This window comes from Desmodus rotundus, chromosome 12 (assembly GCF_022682495.2).
Source record: "Desmodus rotundus isolate HL8 chromosome 12, HLdesRot8A.1, whole genome shotgun sequence".
NCBI lineage: Eukaryota > Metazoa > Chordata > Mammalia > Chiroptera > Phyllostomidae > Desmodus > Desmodus rotundus.
Window position 1 is genome coordinate 41974253 of NC_071398.1, and position 19610 is coordinate 41993862.

Here is a 19610-nt window from a genome sequence, read left to right on the forward strand (position 1 = left end):
CACAACTGTTCCCGCGTTTTTATAGCAGACAGATCCTGTCCAGAGCAAGCACTGCTTTCGGCTTCCGTGTCTCCTCATCTTCAACCCAGAAGAATCAGCCTTTCTTCGACGTTCGTTTTTGAAGGCTGATACATGATTATTTTGTAGAACGCCCTTCAGTTTGAGTTTGCCTGATGTTTCTTATGATTTTGTTCATGTTATGAATTTTATGTTGTGGCAGGATGCTCCGTTTTTCTCCTTGCATCCTACTAGATAGTATACAATTTTCAATTTGCCCAATGTGATATTCACTTGCATCACTTGAATAAGGTGGTCTTACCAGGTGTCTCCACTTTGCTCTTCTTTTGTAATTTGTAAGTATTTCGCGGGGAGAGAATTTGAGACTGTAAATATCCTACTCCTCGTTAAACCTGCACCCACTGTTTTGGTATCTGTTGACGATTCTTGCCTGAAATATTTATTACCACAGTAATTGCCAAATCATGATGTTTTGAAGTTCCTCATTCTTTCTACTTTTGTTAGTTAGGAATTCTGCTGCAGAGAAAAGTGTTGCCATTTATTTGTTTATATGAACACAGGGTCATGAATTCTTATTTTATTCCATGTACTAGAATCCATTACTGTCATTACTACAAATGGCTCCAGATGTGGTCAGTGAGAGCCCCTTCAAGCTGGCTTCTCTTGGAATGGCCCCGATACTCAAGCACCTCCTTGTTTACTGGCACAAGATGTTCCAGGCTCATCTAGCGCTTTCCATGGTTCCGTCCCAGAAACAACCGTTTCTTTATAAGCAGAGATTGCTATTGGGAAACTAAGTCCTGGGGCTAGTTTTGCCCATTAGTATGGGTAAGAGAGGGTATCACTAGTTCAAGAGGTAAGAAATATATGCATATTCACATGCACGCACATATTTATATGCATATATTTATATACTGAAATCTGAGTTCATGCCCCAACCTCTAATTCCAATACATTATAGGGTTTATTCTAGTTTTATTTTCTTTTATATTTGCAACTTCTTTCTCTTTCAGTGAGAAACCTGGCTGCCACTCTTTTCAACATGTTTACTTATTTGTTAAGTTCTCCTCTAAGTAACTGATCTTTCGGCCCATGCCACTGCTGCATCCTGTAGCAGCACCTGTTTCCTCCACTCACTCACCGACCCGGGCTGCCTTTCCTCCTGCCCCTGCTCAGAAGCTGTCATGACCCTGTTTGGGCACTGCCATGCTGGGCCGGGTCGTCGGCCACAGCCCTTCCCAACCAGTTCCATCTGATGGATTTTGGACTGAGGACGGAAGAAGGGAAGGACTGAATATTTGATGTTAAGGATTTGCTCTTAATTACACATGTGAACCTTTAACTTTAAGAGATATTAAGGTACTTATGAATGAAATATGTTGGATTTGCTTCAGAACAATAAGGGATTGGGAGAAGTGGGGGGCGGTAGGAATAAAACCAAATTGCTTATAAATTGTTAACTGTTGATGCTGCTGGTAGGTACATGAGGATTCATTATAGTTTTCCATAACAAAATATATATTTAAAGCCCATAAACAAATTCCCCTCCTATCCTACAGTCTTTAAAATTGTTATGGTTTTTCTTCCATTTGAAATATAACTTTATCAAATATATGGGAAAAATACACTTTGGAGTATTGTTTTGGACTGGAACTGCTCATGTAGTTTTGGAAAGAATTGGATGGTACCAAATGTAAGTGTTTGTACATAGTTTCAGGGTAACTTTTCCCGCTTTTAATAGAATTTCTACAATATTTGTTTCTTATTAAGTTTTTCTTTAAGTATTACATGTTGTAACTGTGATGCAACAAAATAGCTTTTTTCCCTAGTGGTTTGCTGCTGGTTTTAGAAACTTTCATTTTTGTTATTTAATATTTGGTGGCCACTGATTTCTTAATAATTCTAGTTGTTTTTATTTGGCGATCTTTTTCCCTAGGAAAACAAAAATATCAGAGGTATAATGAGTTTACTTTATCTATAATGATTATTTTCCTAAATGAAAAAACATTTATTGCTTTTACCATGACCTTATAAATGGGAGCTTATTAAAAATTCAAGCAGGCTCAGAGCGACGTTATTAAATTGACAGAATAGGAAGTCCCAGACCTGCTTCTTCCACAGATGTAGATGTAACAATATTTGGACCAAAATACCTCTATGAGAGTTCCAGAATCCAGTTAAAAAGTTGCAAGCACAAAGCTGAGAATAGCTGCATTGAAATGGGTAAGAAGAGCAATTCTACTTTACCCATGCCAGCCCAGCTCAGTGCCAGGAGAGCCCACCCTGGCTCGGAAGTTCTCCCTTGAGGGGAAGGAGTAACGTGGAGCATGCATCCAAAATTCTGGCCTTTCGGAGGACTGCCCGAGGGACCGGTTTCTGTCTAGCTTCATCTGGAGCACTGAGGGAGCCAACATAATTTGAATACCCGGAGGCTGCGGAGAAAGTCAGGGGCAACTTGCCGCAGCCAGTACAGTTCAGTTAAGTCAGGAGAAGGAGCACAACCTGAGACTTCCACCTTGCTTCCACCTTGGGAGGGAGAAGACTGGAGCATGGGTCTAGCATTCTGGCTTTTCAGAAGGGTACCAGAGGGACTGGTGTCTGTCTTGCCTGATTCAGCACATTAACAGGGAACAGCATACTTTGGATGCATGGTCATTGCTGAGAACAAGGGAGAGTGGGGCAGCTTGCTGCTGTGGAACCAGACACCAGAACAAGCAAGAGATTATGAGCTCCTGTAAAAGAGACTGGCAAGAAGCCTGTAACTGAGCAATTGCACACACAGGCCCAAAGAAGTCCCATCCCACCTCCTGCCCAGAAAGGTTTCAGAGGTCACCAGAATATCTACCCAGGCTTATTGCTCAGGTTTTCCTCCTAAACAAAGCCACTCTTAAAGACTGGAAGAAGTGGTTGTTTTTTCAGATGTGTGGATCTCAACACAAAGTCATTATTTATACACACAAAGAAATAAAAGCACAGCCAAGTACAGAAACAAAAGTTAATGCCCAGAAATCCATCCTAAACAAATATAGGTATCAGTTTCTCCTATGTACATACCTTCACAAGCTCCAACACTTCCCTTGTGTAGAACAATGTTAAAAATCTGGTATACAGCCCTGGCTGGTGTAGCTCAGTGGATTGAGTGCCGACCTGCAAATCAAAGGGTCACTGGTTCAATTCCCAGTCAGGGCACATGTCTGGATTGCAGGCCAGATTCCCAGTAGAGAGCATGCGAGAGGCAACCAGACACTGATGTTTCTCTCCCTCTCTTTCTCCCTCCCTTCTCCTCTGTCTAAAAATAAGTAAACAAAATCTTTTAAAAAATCTGGTGTACACACTCCACATTTCCCCCCGTGTTCACACAATCATAAATATAGTTACAAATGCATACAGTTGCCTTCAATTCCTATTTTAAAATTTTAAATTTCATCACAAATATTTATAACTAATGATGAATATATTTTAAAAGCATACAATTGTGTAAATACAATCCAGTTTAAGAAATGGAATACATGGGTTAACTTTGAATTCTTTTGCAAACTTATCTCTCCATCCTTCCTCCTTAGGAAGTTACCACATTTCTGAGTTTTATTTACCATATCCTTGTTTTTCATTATGTACCACTTAACACACAAAATATAATTTATTTTGCCTCTTTAAAATTTTATGAATAGAATCATACTATATAGAAATATGTATATTTCTATGACTCTTTGCTCATCATATTTGTTAGATTCAGTAATTTTCACTGCTGTGTGCTATTCCACCATACAGGTATTTGACACTAATTATCCATTCTACCTTTGATGGGTATGTTTCATTTCCAGATTTGCTGTTTTTAAATTTTGATTATATTTTATTTTATTTTTAAAGATTTTATTTACTTTATTTTTAGACAGAAGGAAAGGGAGGGAGAGAGAAAGGGACAGAAACATCAATGTGTGGTTGCCTCTCACGCACCCCCTACTGGGGACCTGGCCCACAACACAGGCATGTGCCCTTTGGTTCACAGGCCAGTGCTCAATCCACTGAGCCACACCAGCCAGGGCTATATTTTATTGATTGTGCTATTACAGTTGTCCCAATTTTTCCCCTTTGCCCCCCCTCCCTCAGACATTGCTACACCATTGTTCATGTCCATGGGTCCTGCGTATAAGTTCCTTGACTACTCCTTTCCTATACTGTACTTTACATCCCCATGGCTATTCTGTAGCTACCTATTTGCACTTCTTAATCCCCTCACCTCTTCACCCATTCGTGCACTCCCTCCCATCTGGCAACCATCAAAAACTCCTCATACCTATGATTCTGTCTCTGTTCTTGTTTGCTTAGTTTGTTTTTTAGATTCAGTTGTTGATAGATATGTATTTATTGCCATTTGATTGTTCATAGTTTGGGTCTTCTTTTTCTTAAATAAGTCCCTTTAACATTTCATATAATAATGGTTTAGTGATGATGAACTTTTTTAGTTTTTTCTTATCTGGGAAGCTTTTTATCTGCTATTAGATTCTAAATGACACCTTTGCCAGGTAGAGCAATCTTGGCTGTAGGTCCCTGCTTTTCATGACTTTAAATATTTCTTGCCAGCCCCTTCTAGCCTGCAAAGTTTCTTTTGAGAAATCAACTGATAGTCTTATGGGAACTCCCTTATAGGGAACTAATTTCTTGTTTCTTGTTGCTTTTAAGAGTCTCTCTTTATCTTCAACCTTTGGCATTTTAATTACTATGTGTTTTGGAGTGGGCTCTTTGCATCCATCTTGTTTGGGACTCTCTGTGCTTCCTGGACTTGCACGACTGTTTCCTTCACCAAATGAGTTAAGTGTTCTTTCACTATTTTTTCAAGTAGATTCCCAATTCCTTACTCTTTTTCTTCTTCTGGCATCCCTATTATGTGATAGAATGCTTGAAGTCATTCCAGAAGCTGCTTACACTGTCCCCATTTTTTTGGATTCTCTTCTCTTCTTATTGTTTTGATTGTTTGGGGTTTATTTATTTATTTATTTATAAATTTTTTTTTGCGCTTTCTGATGTTCCAGATCATTGATTTGATTCTCAGCTTCATCCACTCTACTGTTGATTCCCTATAAATTGTTCTTTATTTCAATTAGTGTATCCTTCCTTTCTGACTGGATCTTTTTTATGCTGTTAAGGTCCTCATAAATTCTTTGAGCATCTTTATAACTGGTGTTTTGAACTCTGCATCTGATAGATTGCTTATGTTCATTTCGTTTAGTTCTTTTTCTGGAGTTTTGGTCTGTTCTTTCATTGGGCCATGTTTCTTTGTCTCCTCATTTTGGCAGCCTCCCTGTTTGTTTATGTGTATCAGTTACAGCTGCTATGACTCCCCATTCTGGTAGTGTGGCCTAATGTAGTAGCTGTCCCTCAGACATTGCTAGGTAATGCTAGGTGCTCAAGGTGCACCCTTTATGGGGGCTGAGTACACTCTCCTTTTGTAGTTGAGCCTGGATTGCTCTTGGCAGGTCGATAGGAAGGATTTAACTAGGCCATCAGCTGCAAGGACCAGCTGTGACCACTGATGACCAACCTCCACCCTCCATGGAAGATCAGCTGTGCAGGGGCAGGATGCTGGTGATCCAACATGGTCTGTAGCTGTACACCCGGTGCGCAGGCTCTGGAGTTTCCCAAGTGGTGCAGGCCAAGGTCAGCTCCAACCTGTGTTTTTCCCAGGGCCACCCTGCCCAGGCCACAGCGCAATCTGAGATGGCTGCTACTTGTTCTGGGCTTGCAGATTCCCAGGGGAAGCCAAGTTGTGAATGTAGGCCTGCTGCTATTAGTGCCAGGCCTGGGGCCACTTAGCAAGACGTATGGGGACTTGGGGTTCACTGAGGCTAGCTGTTCCTTGTTTGAGAGGATTTAGGAAGTTGTGTAGCATGAGCCAGGACCAATCATTCATATGAAAAAGTCTCTGTTAACAGGTTGGATAGGCCTATAAATTGGGTGGGGCAGAGTCTCAGGGGATGTCCAGGGTGGGGCAAATAGTGTTAGGCAGGTTGATGGAGTCTCAGATATGACACCTGCCTGCTAGCCAGCTTTGTGGCTCTGGGGGAAAGTTAAGAAAAGAGATAATGGCCTCTTCTTGTCTTTCCGTCTGGGAGAAAGTTGCCACCCAGCTGCTGCCTTGATGCTGGATTGTTCAGTTCCTGTATGCAACCGGTGACTTTCAAGCTGCTACTCCAGTGCTGGAGCTCAGAGGGAGTAAGTCTTAGTAAGTCCATGTGTGGATACTTTAAGAGGAGCTGCTTGGGACTCCAAGACTTTCTCCCATCAACTCAACCCCTGCTGGTATTTGCAGCCAGAAGTTATGGGGACTTATCTTCCTGGAACTGGAACACTGGGCTGGGTGGCCTGGTGTGGGCCTGGGACTCCTTGCTCCCAAGATGTTCCTCCTGAATTTTTACCCACCACACGTGGATTTGGGACCAGCCTGTTCCACATCTCTACCCCTCCTACCAGTGTGGATGGATGTGACTTCTTTCATTCTGTAATTGTTAGACTTCCATTCAACTTGATTTCTGATGGTTCGGAGTGATGGTTTTTGTATATTTCCATTGTAATTTTTATGTGGTTGTTCAAGGAAGTGACCATATTTACTTATGCTGCCATCTTGACTGGAGAGCAGATATATTTGTTACTGCAACATTAGTGACAGCAATGCCATTGATTTTGACGACGGAGTGTTTTAATGAATTTTAGTTGTGATGAAGTCAGTTGGAGTGAAGCAGATAGACTTTTGGAGGAGAAACAAACAAAAGGTCAGAAAAGAATCCAATTTTCCCCCCACAAACATTTAGGACTTTCTTCTGAAATTATAATGGAAAAAGAAAATTTATCTTCTTCCCTAATACTGTATCCATGAACTGTTCTTTATTTTTATCTACCATTTCATATAGGAAAAAAATGTTGGTTCAAAGAAACTACCGATTTTAGTTTTAAAATTACCAATTGCAACAGACAAATCAGGTTCTGCCTGGTTTTGTATATCTAAAATATAAGAAATGCAATGATCACTTTTGGAAAGAAGACAAGTAATTTTCTAATGGACTAATTATGTAATCTCAAACAGGTTCCTTGCCTTGCCTGACCTATAGTCTAGGACATCTGATTTCCTAATTCCGGGCTCTGCTCTAATCTACCTACCTCTACAAGTGGGACGTTATTTCTTGAATCCAGGTCATTCCAGGTTATCTGCACAAGTTACCTAAACATCACAAAAGAGTGGAAGCTTACCTCAGGCTAGATGTTACTTTGATTTCTTTTACTTTTTAAAAGTTATGCTGGTTTGCATTCTTTCCCATAAAACAAAATATCTACATCTTTTGGCAGGTAAGTTGCAAATCTTTTTCTGCATCTTAAATTTGATGCTCCAAGAAGACATAATAACACTATTTTATAGGAAAGGAACTGTGGATTATTGCTGCGTATTATCACAACACAGTCACAATTTCCTAGGCACATATGGTGGCTGGTAGTCAGATAATCAAACTAACACCGAACTAGAGAACACTGTAGTGTTTTTCAGTCCCAGCTGGACAGTAACACACTTTCGTCATCGCCATGGTGTGCACACAAAAGAAATGCCTATCAAAAAAACCTCACAAATATTAAATCATCTCTAGTTACCCATAGTGATAGAAATACACAATGTGACAGACCTCCTCACATCTCTCAGTTCTACAGGGACCTTCGCACAAATCCCCACCTAATCTTTAACAAAAATTGCCTTACACCTAAGGAAACAACAATTCACAATGGCAAAAACTATCCCACAAGTATAAACAACTCCACACAGGGTCCCAAAGAAGTGGATCTACAAATTCACCTAGAGTACAGATGGCAAACACAAGGCCTGCCGGCCAAATCCGGTCCTCCACCTTGTTTCTGCCCAGCAGCAGCGCCAAGCTCTTGCTTAACTGTTAAGGAGTAGTTACGTTTATACAGTCCTAAAATTACATTCGGCCCTTTGAAGGCAACCACGAGGCTGATGTGGCCCCCGGTGAAAATGAGTTTGACAGCCCTGGACTAGAGTGAGACAACCCATCCATTCAACTTCCAGACCCTGCTCCAGTCTCTCATACCCAGGTAATCTCGTGGCCTGCTCAGGGTCATTCCCACAGACTTTACCTGGGATGCCCTGCTCACTGAGGCCTAAGTTCCTGGCTATCCTCCATTCCCATTTTTGCCTGCTTTGGACTCCAGAATGCGTTCCTCAGCCTTCGCTGAGAAATTTCTAATTCGCCCTCAGCTACACCAAAGACACTTGGGTCTCCAGGCTCGCCCACCCCTGACTGCTCCCTACAGCAGAGCCTAGATCTGCGGGTGGGCTTAGGAAAAGCGCCTTTGACAGGCTTGGCCAAGTTGCAGCCCCGGAGCATTTTGAAGGTCCCAGTTTCCGGGGATTTGACTGCTGTGGACCACATTTCCCAGAAGCCTCGGGGCACAGGTCTTTTCGGGGAGGGGGGCGTTTGCCTGTGGAGAGCTTTTGGAACAGCTGGGCTCACAGCCTCTGAGGATTTTGTAGCTCTCGTTTCCCATAAGCCTCTGGGTCACTGGGTCCCTTTCCGGTGTCCCCAAGTTCTTGGACTCCGCGCGGTGAGTTGGTCGCGCCCCGGGAAGTAATCAGGCCGGGTGAGGATGCGAGGGCTCAGCAGACTTTACTGAAGAGGGATTGCAACCCGCAGTGACGGTTGGTTGGCGCCAGGAGGTGCTTGACGTGAGGAGGCCCTGGTCGCGCCCTAGGCGTATGTGTCCAGAGCCTCAAGCCTCAGAAGGATGGTGCGTGACAGGTGGCGAGACAGGGCCAGGGTGCGTCTCAGTGACGGGGTGATGGGGTGCGTAGCCTTTATTGGTAGGTGTGGTTCGATTTAGCTGTGGGCTGTAAGTTCTTTCTAGACTCCCTTAGGACCTGCCAAAGTTAAGTGACCCGCCAAAGTTAAATGACGCGACGAAAAGTCCTATACTTAGTCCTAGACTGAACGTTTCAAGCATGAAGGTCCAGTCTTGGGATGAGAATTTTGCATCTGGAAGTGTCCTCGTGACGGGCGCTTGGGAAGACATGAGGCGGAGGTCCCACAGGGTCCTAGAAGGGGCACCCCTCCCCGCCCCTTGGGGGCCAGCGACATGTTTCAGAGCCACTTCAACCAGACTTCAATCCCCAAGATTTGGTGTCGACTTAGAGACAGATTCCAGCCTCCCTTTGAATTCGATTTGGTTATGTGTGGATGAAGGCAGATCTGGCTGGAGAGGGTGTTTGCTCTGTTTTTAATTTTCAGTTAAATCTCTCTGCTCCAGGAAATGCGGGTGTCTCTGATTCCTCTTTCCGCCCACTGCTGTTAGATTCCTAAGAAGGACCCAGAGGAGGAGGAAAGAATAGTTGCCTATTTAGAAATAGAAGTTCAGGTGAGTTTGTGTTTCTTTTATACTCATATAATCACTTTTTAATTTTTTTTATTTTTTAAGATTTTATTTATTTACTTTTAGAGAGGTTAAGGGAGAGAGAAAACATCAATGTGTGGTTGTCTCTCATGCGCCCCCTACTGGGGACCTGGCCTGCAACCCAGGAATGTGCCGGGACTGGTAATCCAATCAGCAATCCCTTGGCTTGCAGGCCACTCAGTCCACTGAGCCACACTAGCCAGAGTGTTTTTTAAAGATTTTTTATTTATTTTTAGAGAGAAGGGAAGGGAGGGAGAAAGAAATGGAGAGAAACATTGATTGGTTGCCCCTCGCAGGCCTCCAACTGGGGACCCGTCCAGCAACCCAAACATGTGCCCTGACCAGGAATTGAACCAGTGACCTTTGTGGTCCATGGGGCAATGCCCAACCTATTGAGCCACACCAGTCAGGGCTCATACAATTACTTTTGCTTTTAGATCATGAAAATGTTTGCTTTCCTTGGCCTGAAATATCTTGACAAGTAGTATCTGTCATGGGTTCTTCCTTCTGGTGAGTGACCCCATCATGCTGATGCATCCCTCTTCCCAGTGGGCCCTATGGTCCTTCAGTTAATAGCCATCTGTTCATATGGCCATTGTTCAAGTCTTTCAGTGCATCCTCCCTAAGTGTTCTGATGGTACAGGAGTACACCTCCTGGAGATTACTGTTAGAGTTTTGGTTTAGACTGTGATTACGTGGGGAGATTAGTATTTAGGGAGTATGGTGTATAGACTATTTTTTACCCTCTCCACAGTGATGATTTTTAAAAACTCCTCCCCTGAGGATGGTTATTGATCGGAGAGAGAGGAAGAGCGGGAGGGAATGAAGAGGTAGAAAGGTGTAGCCACACTTGTCCAGCATCTGCTCTGTCCCAATATATATGCTTTTGTTGTGTTTCTGTTTATGTATTTCCTTCCTCAGATATGAAAGGTAACTTAGATAATTCATGTTCATTTACAGGGGAATCTTGACAGTGAAGGTGTCTAATTGTAGAGATGAGCTGTAGCCACAGGATATTCAGGAACCGGTAGGTGTGATTTGTTTCAGGCCCATCAGTGGTAGGCCTGTTTGTTTAGTTTTTTTTTCTTTTTTAAAGATTTTATTTTTAGAGAGAAGGGCAGGGAGGGAGAAATAAAGGGGAGAGAAATATTGATGTGTGAGAGAAGCATCTATCGGTTGCCTCTTGCACACCCCCAACCGGGGACCAGACTACAACCCAGGCATATACCCTGACTGGGAATCGAACCAGTGACCTTTCAGGTTGCAAGCCATTGTTCAACCCACTGAGCCACACCAGCCAGGGCTGTTTAGTTTTCTTAATGACTACAATATGTCCTTTCCCTATCACTCAGTATTTTACATTTGGAAATACCTGTATAGTTTTGATTATGGAATTAATATAGGTTTGTTGCAAAAAAATTCATTAATCCACAAAACATATGAAGTAAAAATTATATCCTCTTAATCATTCTTATTATTCTGGTGTGTTTTTACTCAGTTTTTTTCTCCATAAGCCTACGTGTCTGGTTTTGTTTCTGCAGAGTGAAATCACAGTAATTGGTGATATAATTGAGTTGAAGACTCTAGCTTTTAGTTTGAAAATGAAATCCAACCCAGACACAGGTTTTATTTTAGTCTTGAGTATGTAGAAAGAAGAGGGAAGTGCCAGTGATTCCTTTCTTATTTGAAAATTTTCAAGTATTTACAACTTTTAGGAATATACAAATGCCATTTAAAAATTGATTACCAAGTAATGGAAAAAATACAATAAATAAATAAATAAATAAATACTAGCGCAATAAAGACAGACATTCAGAATTAGATTATTTTAAAGGTTCCTTCCATGGAGAATGGCAATAGTCTCTAATGTACAGCTATCTTACAAAAATCTATTTTATAAATAATATTTCCAAGAACAGCTATTAATACCAAAAGGTAGAATAAGAAGGTTATCATTTTAAATATTCAAATAAGCCACCACTTTGCACAGAAGAACAAGTTTCAGCCTCTGGTTAATGTTCTCAGCTTGACACCTAATTGGGTATATTTTCTGAGCCAGCTTCAGGGTGCCTAATTTTGTCCCTTCATCTGCAGCTTCTGGAAGGAGGGAATATTTTCTCTTAACCTTTTTAAGAATCAGTTTTGCTCCTCTTATTATTTAGGAAGAATGGTGGGCTCAGGGCTGGGCCATGAATTCTTAGCTTTGTAAGAACGCAGGCCAGAGAAGCACAGATTTTGTCATGAGAAAGTGGAAAGAGTGGCACTGATTTTCTTTATTACAATGCAATTAGGGACAGTAATCTTCATTTTCACTAGTGGCTAAAACTTCTATCAAGCAATAATTGTACGCCATTGTATGTGGTCTTTCTTACTTCATCATGAATGCTACCATCTGTGGTAAACACTGTTTTTACCCCTGTTTTATTTGATTTCTCAACAGAGATGTTGAGAAATTGGTAACTATCAAGCTCAAGTGTGCTACCAGATCCTTTATTTTACTTTTGTATACACTTCCCACATTATGTATCTTTTAAAAAACCTGCCTGCCCCACTAAGAAATTGATTACGCATGTCTTTCTCTGTCAATTGATGTGGTCCAGTACCATCATAACTAATGACGGTAGAGTGGGCCAGAATTTATTAAACCTTTTGTCCAGTATTACATAGTTTCTAACTCTTGTTTACTGTAAATGATTTTTGGTTGAATGTTCTTGTATATGTCTTATACATTTCCATAGCTATTTAAGGATACATTTCTATAAGTGTGTTTTTAAGTAAAAATTTGTCCCAAATATAAGACCCTGAGATAGTAGTACTTGGGAGGATATGCATCACTAAAAAATGGTTGTTACCTTTAAGGTAAGAAAGATGAAACATGTATAGGAATAAGTGTAGGGCAGGCAGCAGCAAAAGCCAATAGGCAATTCAGGTGAACTATCGTAGGAACTCATAGGAAGGTAATTGTAGGCAATAGTGTTAGGTCATGACTGACTTCTTAGAAGCAAATAGAATTTATCCTGCGAGTTTTATACCTTATAGTTTTTTATCCTACTGATGTTAGTCGCAAAGTGAGCCTAGTAGGATCTGGTGACTCAGTAGTTACCTGGAGGGTCTAAAAAGACAAATTTCAGATACAAAATAAATCCATCTGTCAGAAGACACGAAAAGAAGCAGGATCAAAACCACACAGTATACCCATGAGATTTTGGAAATTTCACCCATTTTTCCTAAGTAGGACAGACGTAGAAATCATAGAGTTATAATGCATGGCCATTGTTACAATTACGCAGGATACCAAAACAAAAAAATGTGATCACAATACATTATTATGTATTGCTGTATAACCTCCCAAACATTTTAAAATCTATTGATGTCTGATTATCAGTCTTTCTATATTGATACATACATACATTTTTAAAAGATTTTATTTATTTATTTTTAGAGAGAGAGGAAGGGAGGGAGAAAGAGAGGGAGAGAAACATCAATGTGCGGTTGCCTCTAGCGCGCCCCCTACAGGGAACCTGGCCCGCAACCCAGGCATGTGCCCTAGACTGGGAATCGAACTGGCAACCCTTTGGTTCGCAGGCCCGCGCTCAATCCAGTGAGCTACACCAGCCAGGGCTACATATGTATTTTTAATGTAGTCATATATTTACATCATGGAACCTGTTTTTTCTGTCGACAGTATATTTTGATTATTTTCCTAACTTAGCATAGCGCAGTTTCATCGTGTCCCATCGCATGGATGTTCTGAATGCATTAAGTGAGATTTGGGGGCACGGGCAATTCCCCGAGCAGTTGTTTGTATATCCTGTGTGCTCTATGTCTTGACCCATTCTCTTCAGTCTTGAACTCAGGGAGGATGTTCTGGTCTTGGGCCACATGGCCCATTCTCAGTCCTGACAGGTGGGAATGGAGGGAGGAGGATCTGATCTGGGGAAGACCGAGTCGTCCAGTCTCAGGCTCATACCAGCATCCCCAGAATCAGGCACTGCAAGAAGCCTTCCTGCTGAAGGACCTGGGGCTTTTAGGTGACAGTTTAGATTCCATGAATGGTGTATGGGGTGTAATTAGCTTGAGTCAGGATGGGATCAGTTAAGCACACCTGATCTAAAGCTTCTTTTTCCCTTCCCCAGCTCTGGCTTTTCTGGACTCTGTGCTTTGCCAATAAAGGAACCCTATGGAACACTAAGTAATCCTTGCAATCATGGGACCATGACTGATGTAAGTTGGTAATTTCTCTCTCCTTGAAATACAGTGATTTTTTAGTTCATGCGAATCTTTTCCTTAGTTACCCTAAAGCTCTCTACCTAACAGAACCCCGACTCTGGACCTGCTTCTCAGTTCCTCCTATTCCAGGGAAGGATGGTACCGAACACCCAAGCGCCCTTCTCCCTATGTGCTGTTTTCAGTTGGTTTCATCATATTCCCTGAACACATTATTCCACGTCTCCTGAATGCTCAGCCATCTGTCAAGAACATAAAGGAATGGAGTCTTTTGTGGGAAGTACTTGAACTTCTGTCACAGAATAACTCAAATATAGTGAACAATTAGGACACTTCTACTTCTGTACACAGAAAACCAATAGATTGACTTTATCTATTAAAGCACCAGCAGGATCTGTGAAAGAGAAGGAGGAAAGAGGAGAGAACGAAAGGCAGCAGACATTTTAAAAACAGTTTCCGCTTTTCAGGCTAAGATGCTGATTGGCAGGAGCTGGGAAAGAAGCCAGTTAGTACATTGTTCCCTTAAACAGCTGGATGTTCCCCTTGCAGGCAGGTTCAGTTGTGCGTTCTCTGGAAGAGCTTTGGTGTTTCGCTGTGGCATATCCGTGGCAGGCTGTCCCGGTAGTACCCTTTGTTATCACCTCCATCATTGTGCCACCAGGGCTGCACCATCTCTTTATCATAATCTGTCATTCCCTTGTCACGTCTGTGGTGTGAAGAGCTAGTGATGAGGGTCTCACTGGGCCACACAGTAAAGCTTGGAACTTCTCCACAGATCTGAATTTTCCAGGAGGTTCCGATGGAATTTGGGATTTCTTGGTTTCAGCCTAAGTTTATATGCGATCACATGCTTTGCAAGGCTTTTGGGATTAGAGGGGAAGTCGGTGGATCTTTCCAGGGGTCCCCTCGTTGGTGAACACCAGTGTCAGGACGTGCAGGTCTCGGGTGACATCTGTTAGGTACAATGTCCTACATCAGTATCCTCCAACTAGGGACTGAGGAAGGTGTTCAGTGATGGGTGTTTGATGGTAACAAGAACACGCTCCAGGTTCCTATGCACTCTATGATAGTAGAGTTCCAGAATCATCTTCTTCCAGAAGAAGATCTTTAGAAGTTTTGTTCAACCTAAGTCTATAAATATAATAGAGTTATTAATCTCATATATACAAATGATGAACTGAACTGTAGCTAATAAAACATTTTATGTATTCATCTTCATAAGAAATTCTTACAATATAATCTAATAGAATGATTTACTTAATATTTAATGATAATCCTTAATGGAAATCATTTTTCGGAAATAGAGATATTATAGTGTATTTGGAAAAAAATTTTCATGTTTTCTCCATATTCTTTAAAGGGAAAAATGTTATAATAGTTTACATTTATAAAGAATTGTGGAGTCAGGCACATAGCAGGGTGTGTGTATGAAAATACACCCGCAACCCTCCCTTTCTCCCCTCCATTATTATTCTTTAATAGAAGAGAAACTGGATTACTTTATATATTATCAGACAGGTCTGGAGAACTGAGTTACCTCACAGTATCCAGGAAGTTTTTTCCTGCTATAACAGGATTCTTCTGGAACATGTTCACACTCTGCTTTAGTCATACTGATTTCCTTACTTTTTCCAACCCAAATGTATCACAGGCTTCCAGTCCACTTGATCGTTACATTTCCCTCCTCTTGCAGTTTCTCCTTCACAGCCTGTTTTCCTCTTGGACATATTTTCTTAAATTTTTAAACTTCTTTAATTTCATGAGTCATGTGTGGATTTTTGGTTTTAGGGGTTGGTGACATTCAGGGATGTGGCCATCGACTTCTCTCAGGAGGAGTGGGAGTGCCTGGACCCCGCTCAGAGGGACTTGTACGTGGATGTGATGTTGGAGAACTACAGCAACTTGGTCTCACTGGGTAAGGTCATGTGCCTGAAATCATTTAGAATCTCCTCTCTGCAACATCAGCTTTCTTCCCTGGGAGTTGCAGGGCTACCTTTGAAGAAACAAGGTGAAGTTCTTCTCCCTGTTCTCAAAGGAATGTTTTGTTATTTGTTGGGTTGGAAATGGTTTCATTCCCATCCCTCTAGGAGCTTCACACCTTCTTCTGGCCCTTCCTGCAGTGAACGGCCCCTCTTTTTAATGACCAATGAGCTGGATTCCTATTATGGGGCATTTACTTCATAACCATTGTGAGAGAAACCAGGTTTCGTACTATGTTTAACATCAACATTTCCACAAATGATCTGTGTCCTTGCTACTCAAAGTGCGTTTCTTTTGTTTGAGGAACCATAAGAAGCCCTGAGCGAAGTCGTAAGGAGAGCGTATCAAGAATTAGTGAGGAAGACAGGCAGGGTCCAGATGATAGCCCGTTTTGTTGGTTTTGGAGGAGAATGTAGCTTGCTTTCTCAGTGATGGGAAGCCATGATTTGGTTTATATGGGGTTTAAACGTTTTTATTGTTAAGCATTACACAATAATACAGCTGCTTCCGGGGCTTGTCAGAAATGCGGCTTGTCAGTTCCTACCCCAGATCTGCAGGACAGAATCTGCTCTTATGCGAGATCCCCAGGTGATCTTTTTGCACACTAAAGAAGCCCTGATCTTTGTTCTTTTCCAGCCCACGTGCCGGGAGTATAGCTAGGAACGGGGTTCTGATATACTCTGACTTTCTAGATAGTGGTGGATTGAATGAATAGAATTCATTTCATACGAAGCAAATGCATTCCTTTACTTACAGCAAATTTGGAGTTGAAAGTTAAAGTCTGAGCTAACTCCTAGAAATGTCTCATGAAACATCATTTTCCTCTTAGCAAAATAACAATGGTAACAATATTAATAGTTAACACTGTACTTACTATAAGCCAGGCTTTGTTCTAAGTAGAACACGTAGATTAACTTATTCAACTTTTGCAACATTCTCATGAGGTAGGTTCCGTTTTTAGCTGAGGCACATATAGTTTAAGTGACTTCCCAAGGTCACACAGCTGATGGGAAGCAATGGCACGGATTGAACATAGGAAGTCTGGCTCCAGAGCTTGTGTTCTATTTTGCTCTAAAAAAATGGAGCCTGAATGAACCTCAAAGATCATCTGTGATGTTATGAGTTTCAGACAAGATTGTGTGTGATGTCATGGTCTTTATTCCCGTCATCCTCTTCTATGAAGTCTATACCAATATTATTTTACCTTTACTTCATTGACAATTAACCAAATATTTTAGCTTAGAGTGGTCAGATGGGACGACATTACTGGAGCAAGGAAGAGAGCCCTGGGTGGTTGTGAAGGGAGGGCCAAGAAGTTGAAACCCAGGAAAGCAAAGGCGGGAGACAACCAACATTGCAGGGAGCAATCCCACAGGGCACAGAAAAGGAGAAGGAGCAACATCTGGAATGATGTTTGGAAAGGTCCCTACAAAGGAGCAAGGCCCATAGAGTGAAGGCCCAACACCTGGGAGGAAACTGAGATCCTAGTTTGGGAAAGCAACTTCTTCTTTATCTCATTTCCCACCCTCCTTGTTTTCCTTCCCACAGTCCCCTCACAGTTCAGTGAGGCAGGTGTTCTTTTTTTGTTTCCAGTGTAGCCATTTTGCTTATAGATCTGCTTTCCAGCTCTTTGGCATTTCTCCCTGTGTATAAGTAAAAATCTGCATTCATTCATAAATTCTGCAAATATTTTGAGTGCCTACTCCCAGCCAGTCATTATACCATCATGAACAAGATTGATAACTTGCCCACCCTCATGCAGTTTATGTCATCAGGGAGAAGTATTAAATAAATAAGTAAGTAAGTAAATAAAATCTTGCCATTGAACATGTTGTTCAGGAAGAGTAAGTGGTGTAAGAGAATAGAAAATGATGGGCTAATTCAGATAAGGTAGTCAGGAAAAGGTTTCTTGGATAGACACGTGACGCCTGGGATCAAATTATATGACCATCTAGGAGAGGAATATATCAGTCATAGTCAACAGCAAATGCAAGGCCCCGTGGTCGGAAAGGAACTTTACTGGAGGACCTGTAAGGCCAGAGCAGTTAGCAAAGGAGGATGCACTGAGACATTAGGCATGGGTCAGCAGACAGGCATGGGTCAGATCGTACACCGTTTTATGGTTGTTTCGGGAATTTGGGTTGTTTAGTCTCTTTCACTCAAAAACAGTTTCTGTGTCTTTCCATGACTTGAGTTCCTTGCTGCTATTGAGGATTACAAGTTGGTTGTTTTGTACAGTGTTCTTCAGTGTGGGTTTGTCTGCTTTTTCCTCGTGATTAGGTTTATATTATGCATATTTGGCAGAAGTATCACAGAATTGATGCTTTGTTTCTGTGTTCTGTCAGGTATGGCGAATGATTTGTCATTACTGCTGATGCTTCCTGTGAGCAATTGATTAAGGTTGTGTCTGCCGGCTTCCTCCCTGTAAAGTTAACCTTTTTTCCTTTAATGAGTATTTTGTGAGAAGGAACTTTGAGACTATTAAATATTGCATTCTTCGTCCAGCTTTCAGTTTATTTGTATATTGGATTTCTAGTCAGTGAACTGAAATCTGTTCTTCTCATTATTCATTTTGAAGTTCAAAATATTTGAGCTTGTCCCACATTTGACTGTTGGGAACCCTGTCTTGATGGCTCCTCTGTCCTTTCCCATGTCTCCATCACTCTAAGCAGTTCCTTATTTTCTGATACAACAACACATTCCTGTCTCATCTTGCTTTTTCCCTATTCCAGCCTTAATTTCTTTAAGGTACTCTGGTTCCTTTTAGTTGAGAATGGTATTTAGAAGCCAAAATCTGGGTACTAGATTTGCTCATTGCTGCAGAGGGATGGCTGCTCCCAGGCCCTCTCAGTGGACAGAACTAGAGAATATACTTATATACTACATGCACACACATTTCCTTCTATGTATTGAAAACCTTGAGTTCACATGGATATCTACAATTCCAATTCAATATTACAGGTTTCATTTCAACTTATTCACTTTCTGAATATCTAACTGTCTTCTCTGGCAGAAAAAACAGACTTCCATTATCCTTAATATATTTACTTATTTGATCAAACTCTCTGTGTGTAACCAGCCTTCCATTACCAGCTCCACCTTAACCATGTGATTGCCCTTCTCATCCCACCTGGGCCATGACAGCCTATGCCAGGTCAAACACAGAGAGTTGTCCTTATCCTGCTTGTATTCTGACTTTCTGCACAGGACAACCCTTTTTATATTGAAACCCTCCTCACACAGGTTGACCTTCACTGCCCTGCTCTGGGTTTTATTTTATTCAATCTTGACCCTTGGGTGTGCATTAAGAAAATATTTTGTGTGATAAAATAAGAAATATTTATTAAGTTCTTCTGCTGTATACTAAAGTGTGATGGTTACATTGAGGAAAACCACTTGGGAAGTTGTTTGAATTGTGAGTTAAACTAACTGCTTATTTATGGAGCACCATTTTTTTTTTTTCTTGAAAGAATGACTAACAGACTCACTATGGTTATCCAGACTTAGGTAGTTGGAAAACATTTTCTTGCAAGTCAGTTTGTCATTTCAAGAACAACTATTTGTTCTTGTCAAGCAAACTATCAAATAAAAATTAGAATGGTATGAAACTTATATCCACTATTTTGAGCTTTATACCTTCTCAAAACATATAGAGAGTTAGGTGGTAATATTAACATGTGATTGTTTTGGTTATTATATAATGAAATACGCCACCACCTGAAAGATCTGCGCAACTCAGTGAACTATTTTTCAAATGACAATGCGTGATGTTGCAAAATTCTGCATGAATAAAAGATTATTCAAAGTGTCATGGATTTTAATGTAACAATATGAAAAGTTCATGGGTATAGTTGCATATTCTACATTGCAGTTAACCTTTAAGAAACTACCACTTCTCAAGTTTTCCTGTAGTTTCAAAGAAAAACATCCACAAT

The 19610-nt window shown here is 41.2% G+C and overlaps 1 protein-coding gene across 1 annotated transcript in view; it reads left to right on the forward strand.

The window, feature by feature from the left end:
* Window positions 1-8504: 8504 nt before the first annotated feature.
* Window positions 8505-19610, forward strand: part of LOC123480636 (zinc finger protein 45) — a 52267-nt gene continuing 41161 nt past the window's right edge. The window contains 6 exon segments of the mRNA XM_071220081.1: window positions 8505-8625; window positions 9325-9432; window positions 9906-9978; window positions 10429-10495; window positions 13605-13692; window positions 15484-15610. Coding sequence (XP_071076182.1) covers window positions 10464-10495; window positions 13605-13692; window positions 15484-15610 — 247 coding nt within the window. The 5' untranslated portion in view covers window positions 8505-8625; window positions 9325-9432; window positions 9906-9978; window positions 10429-10463.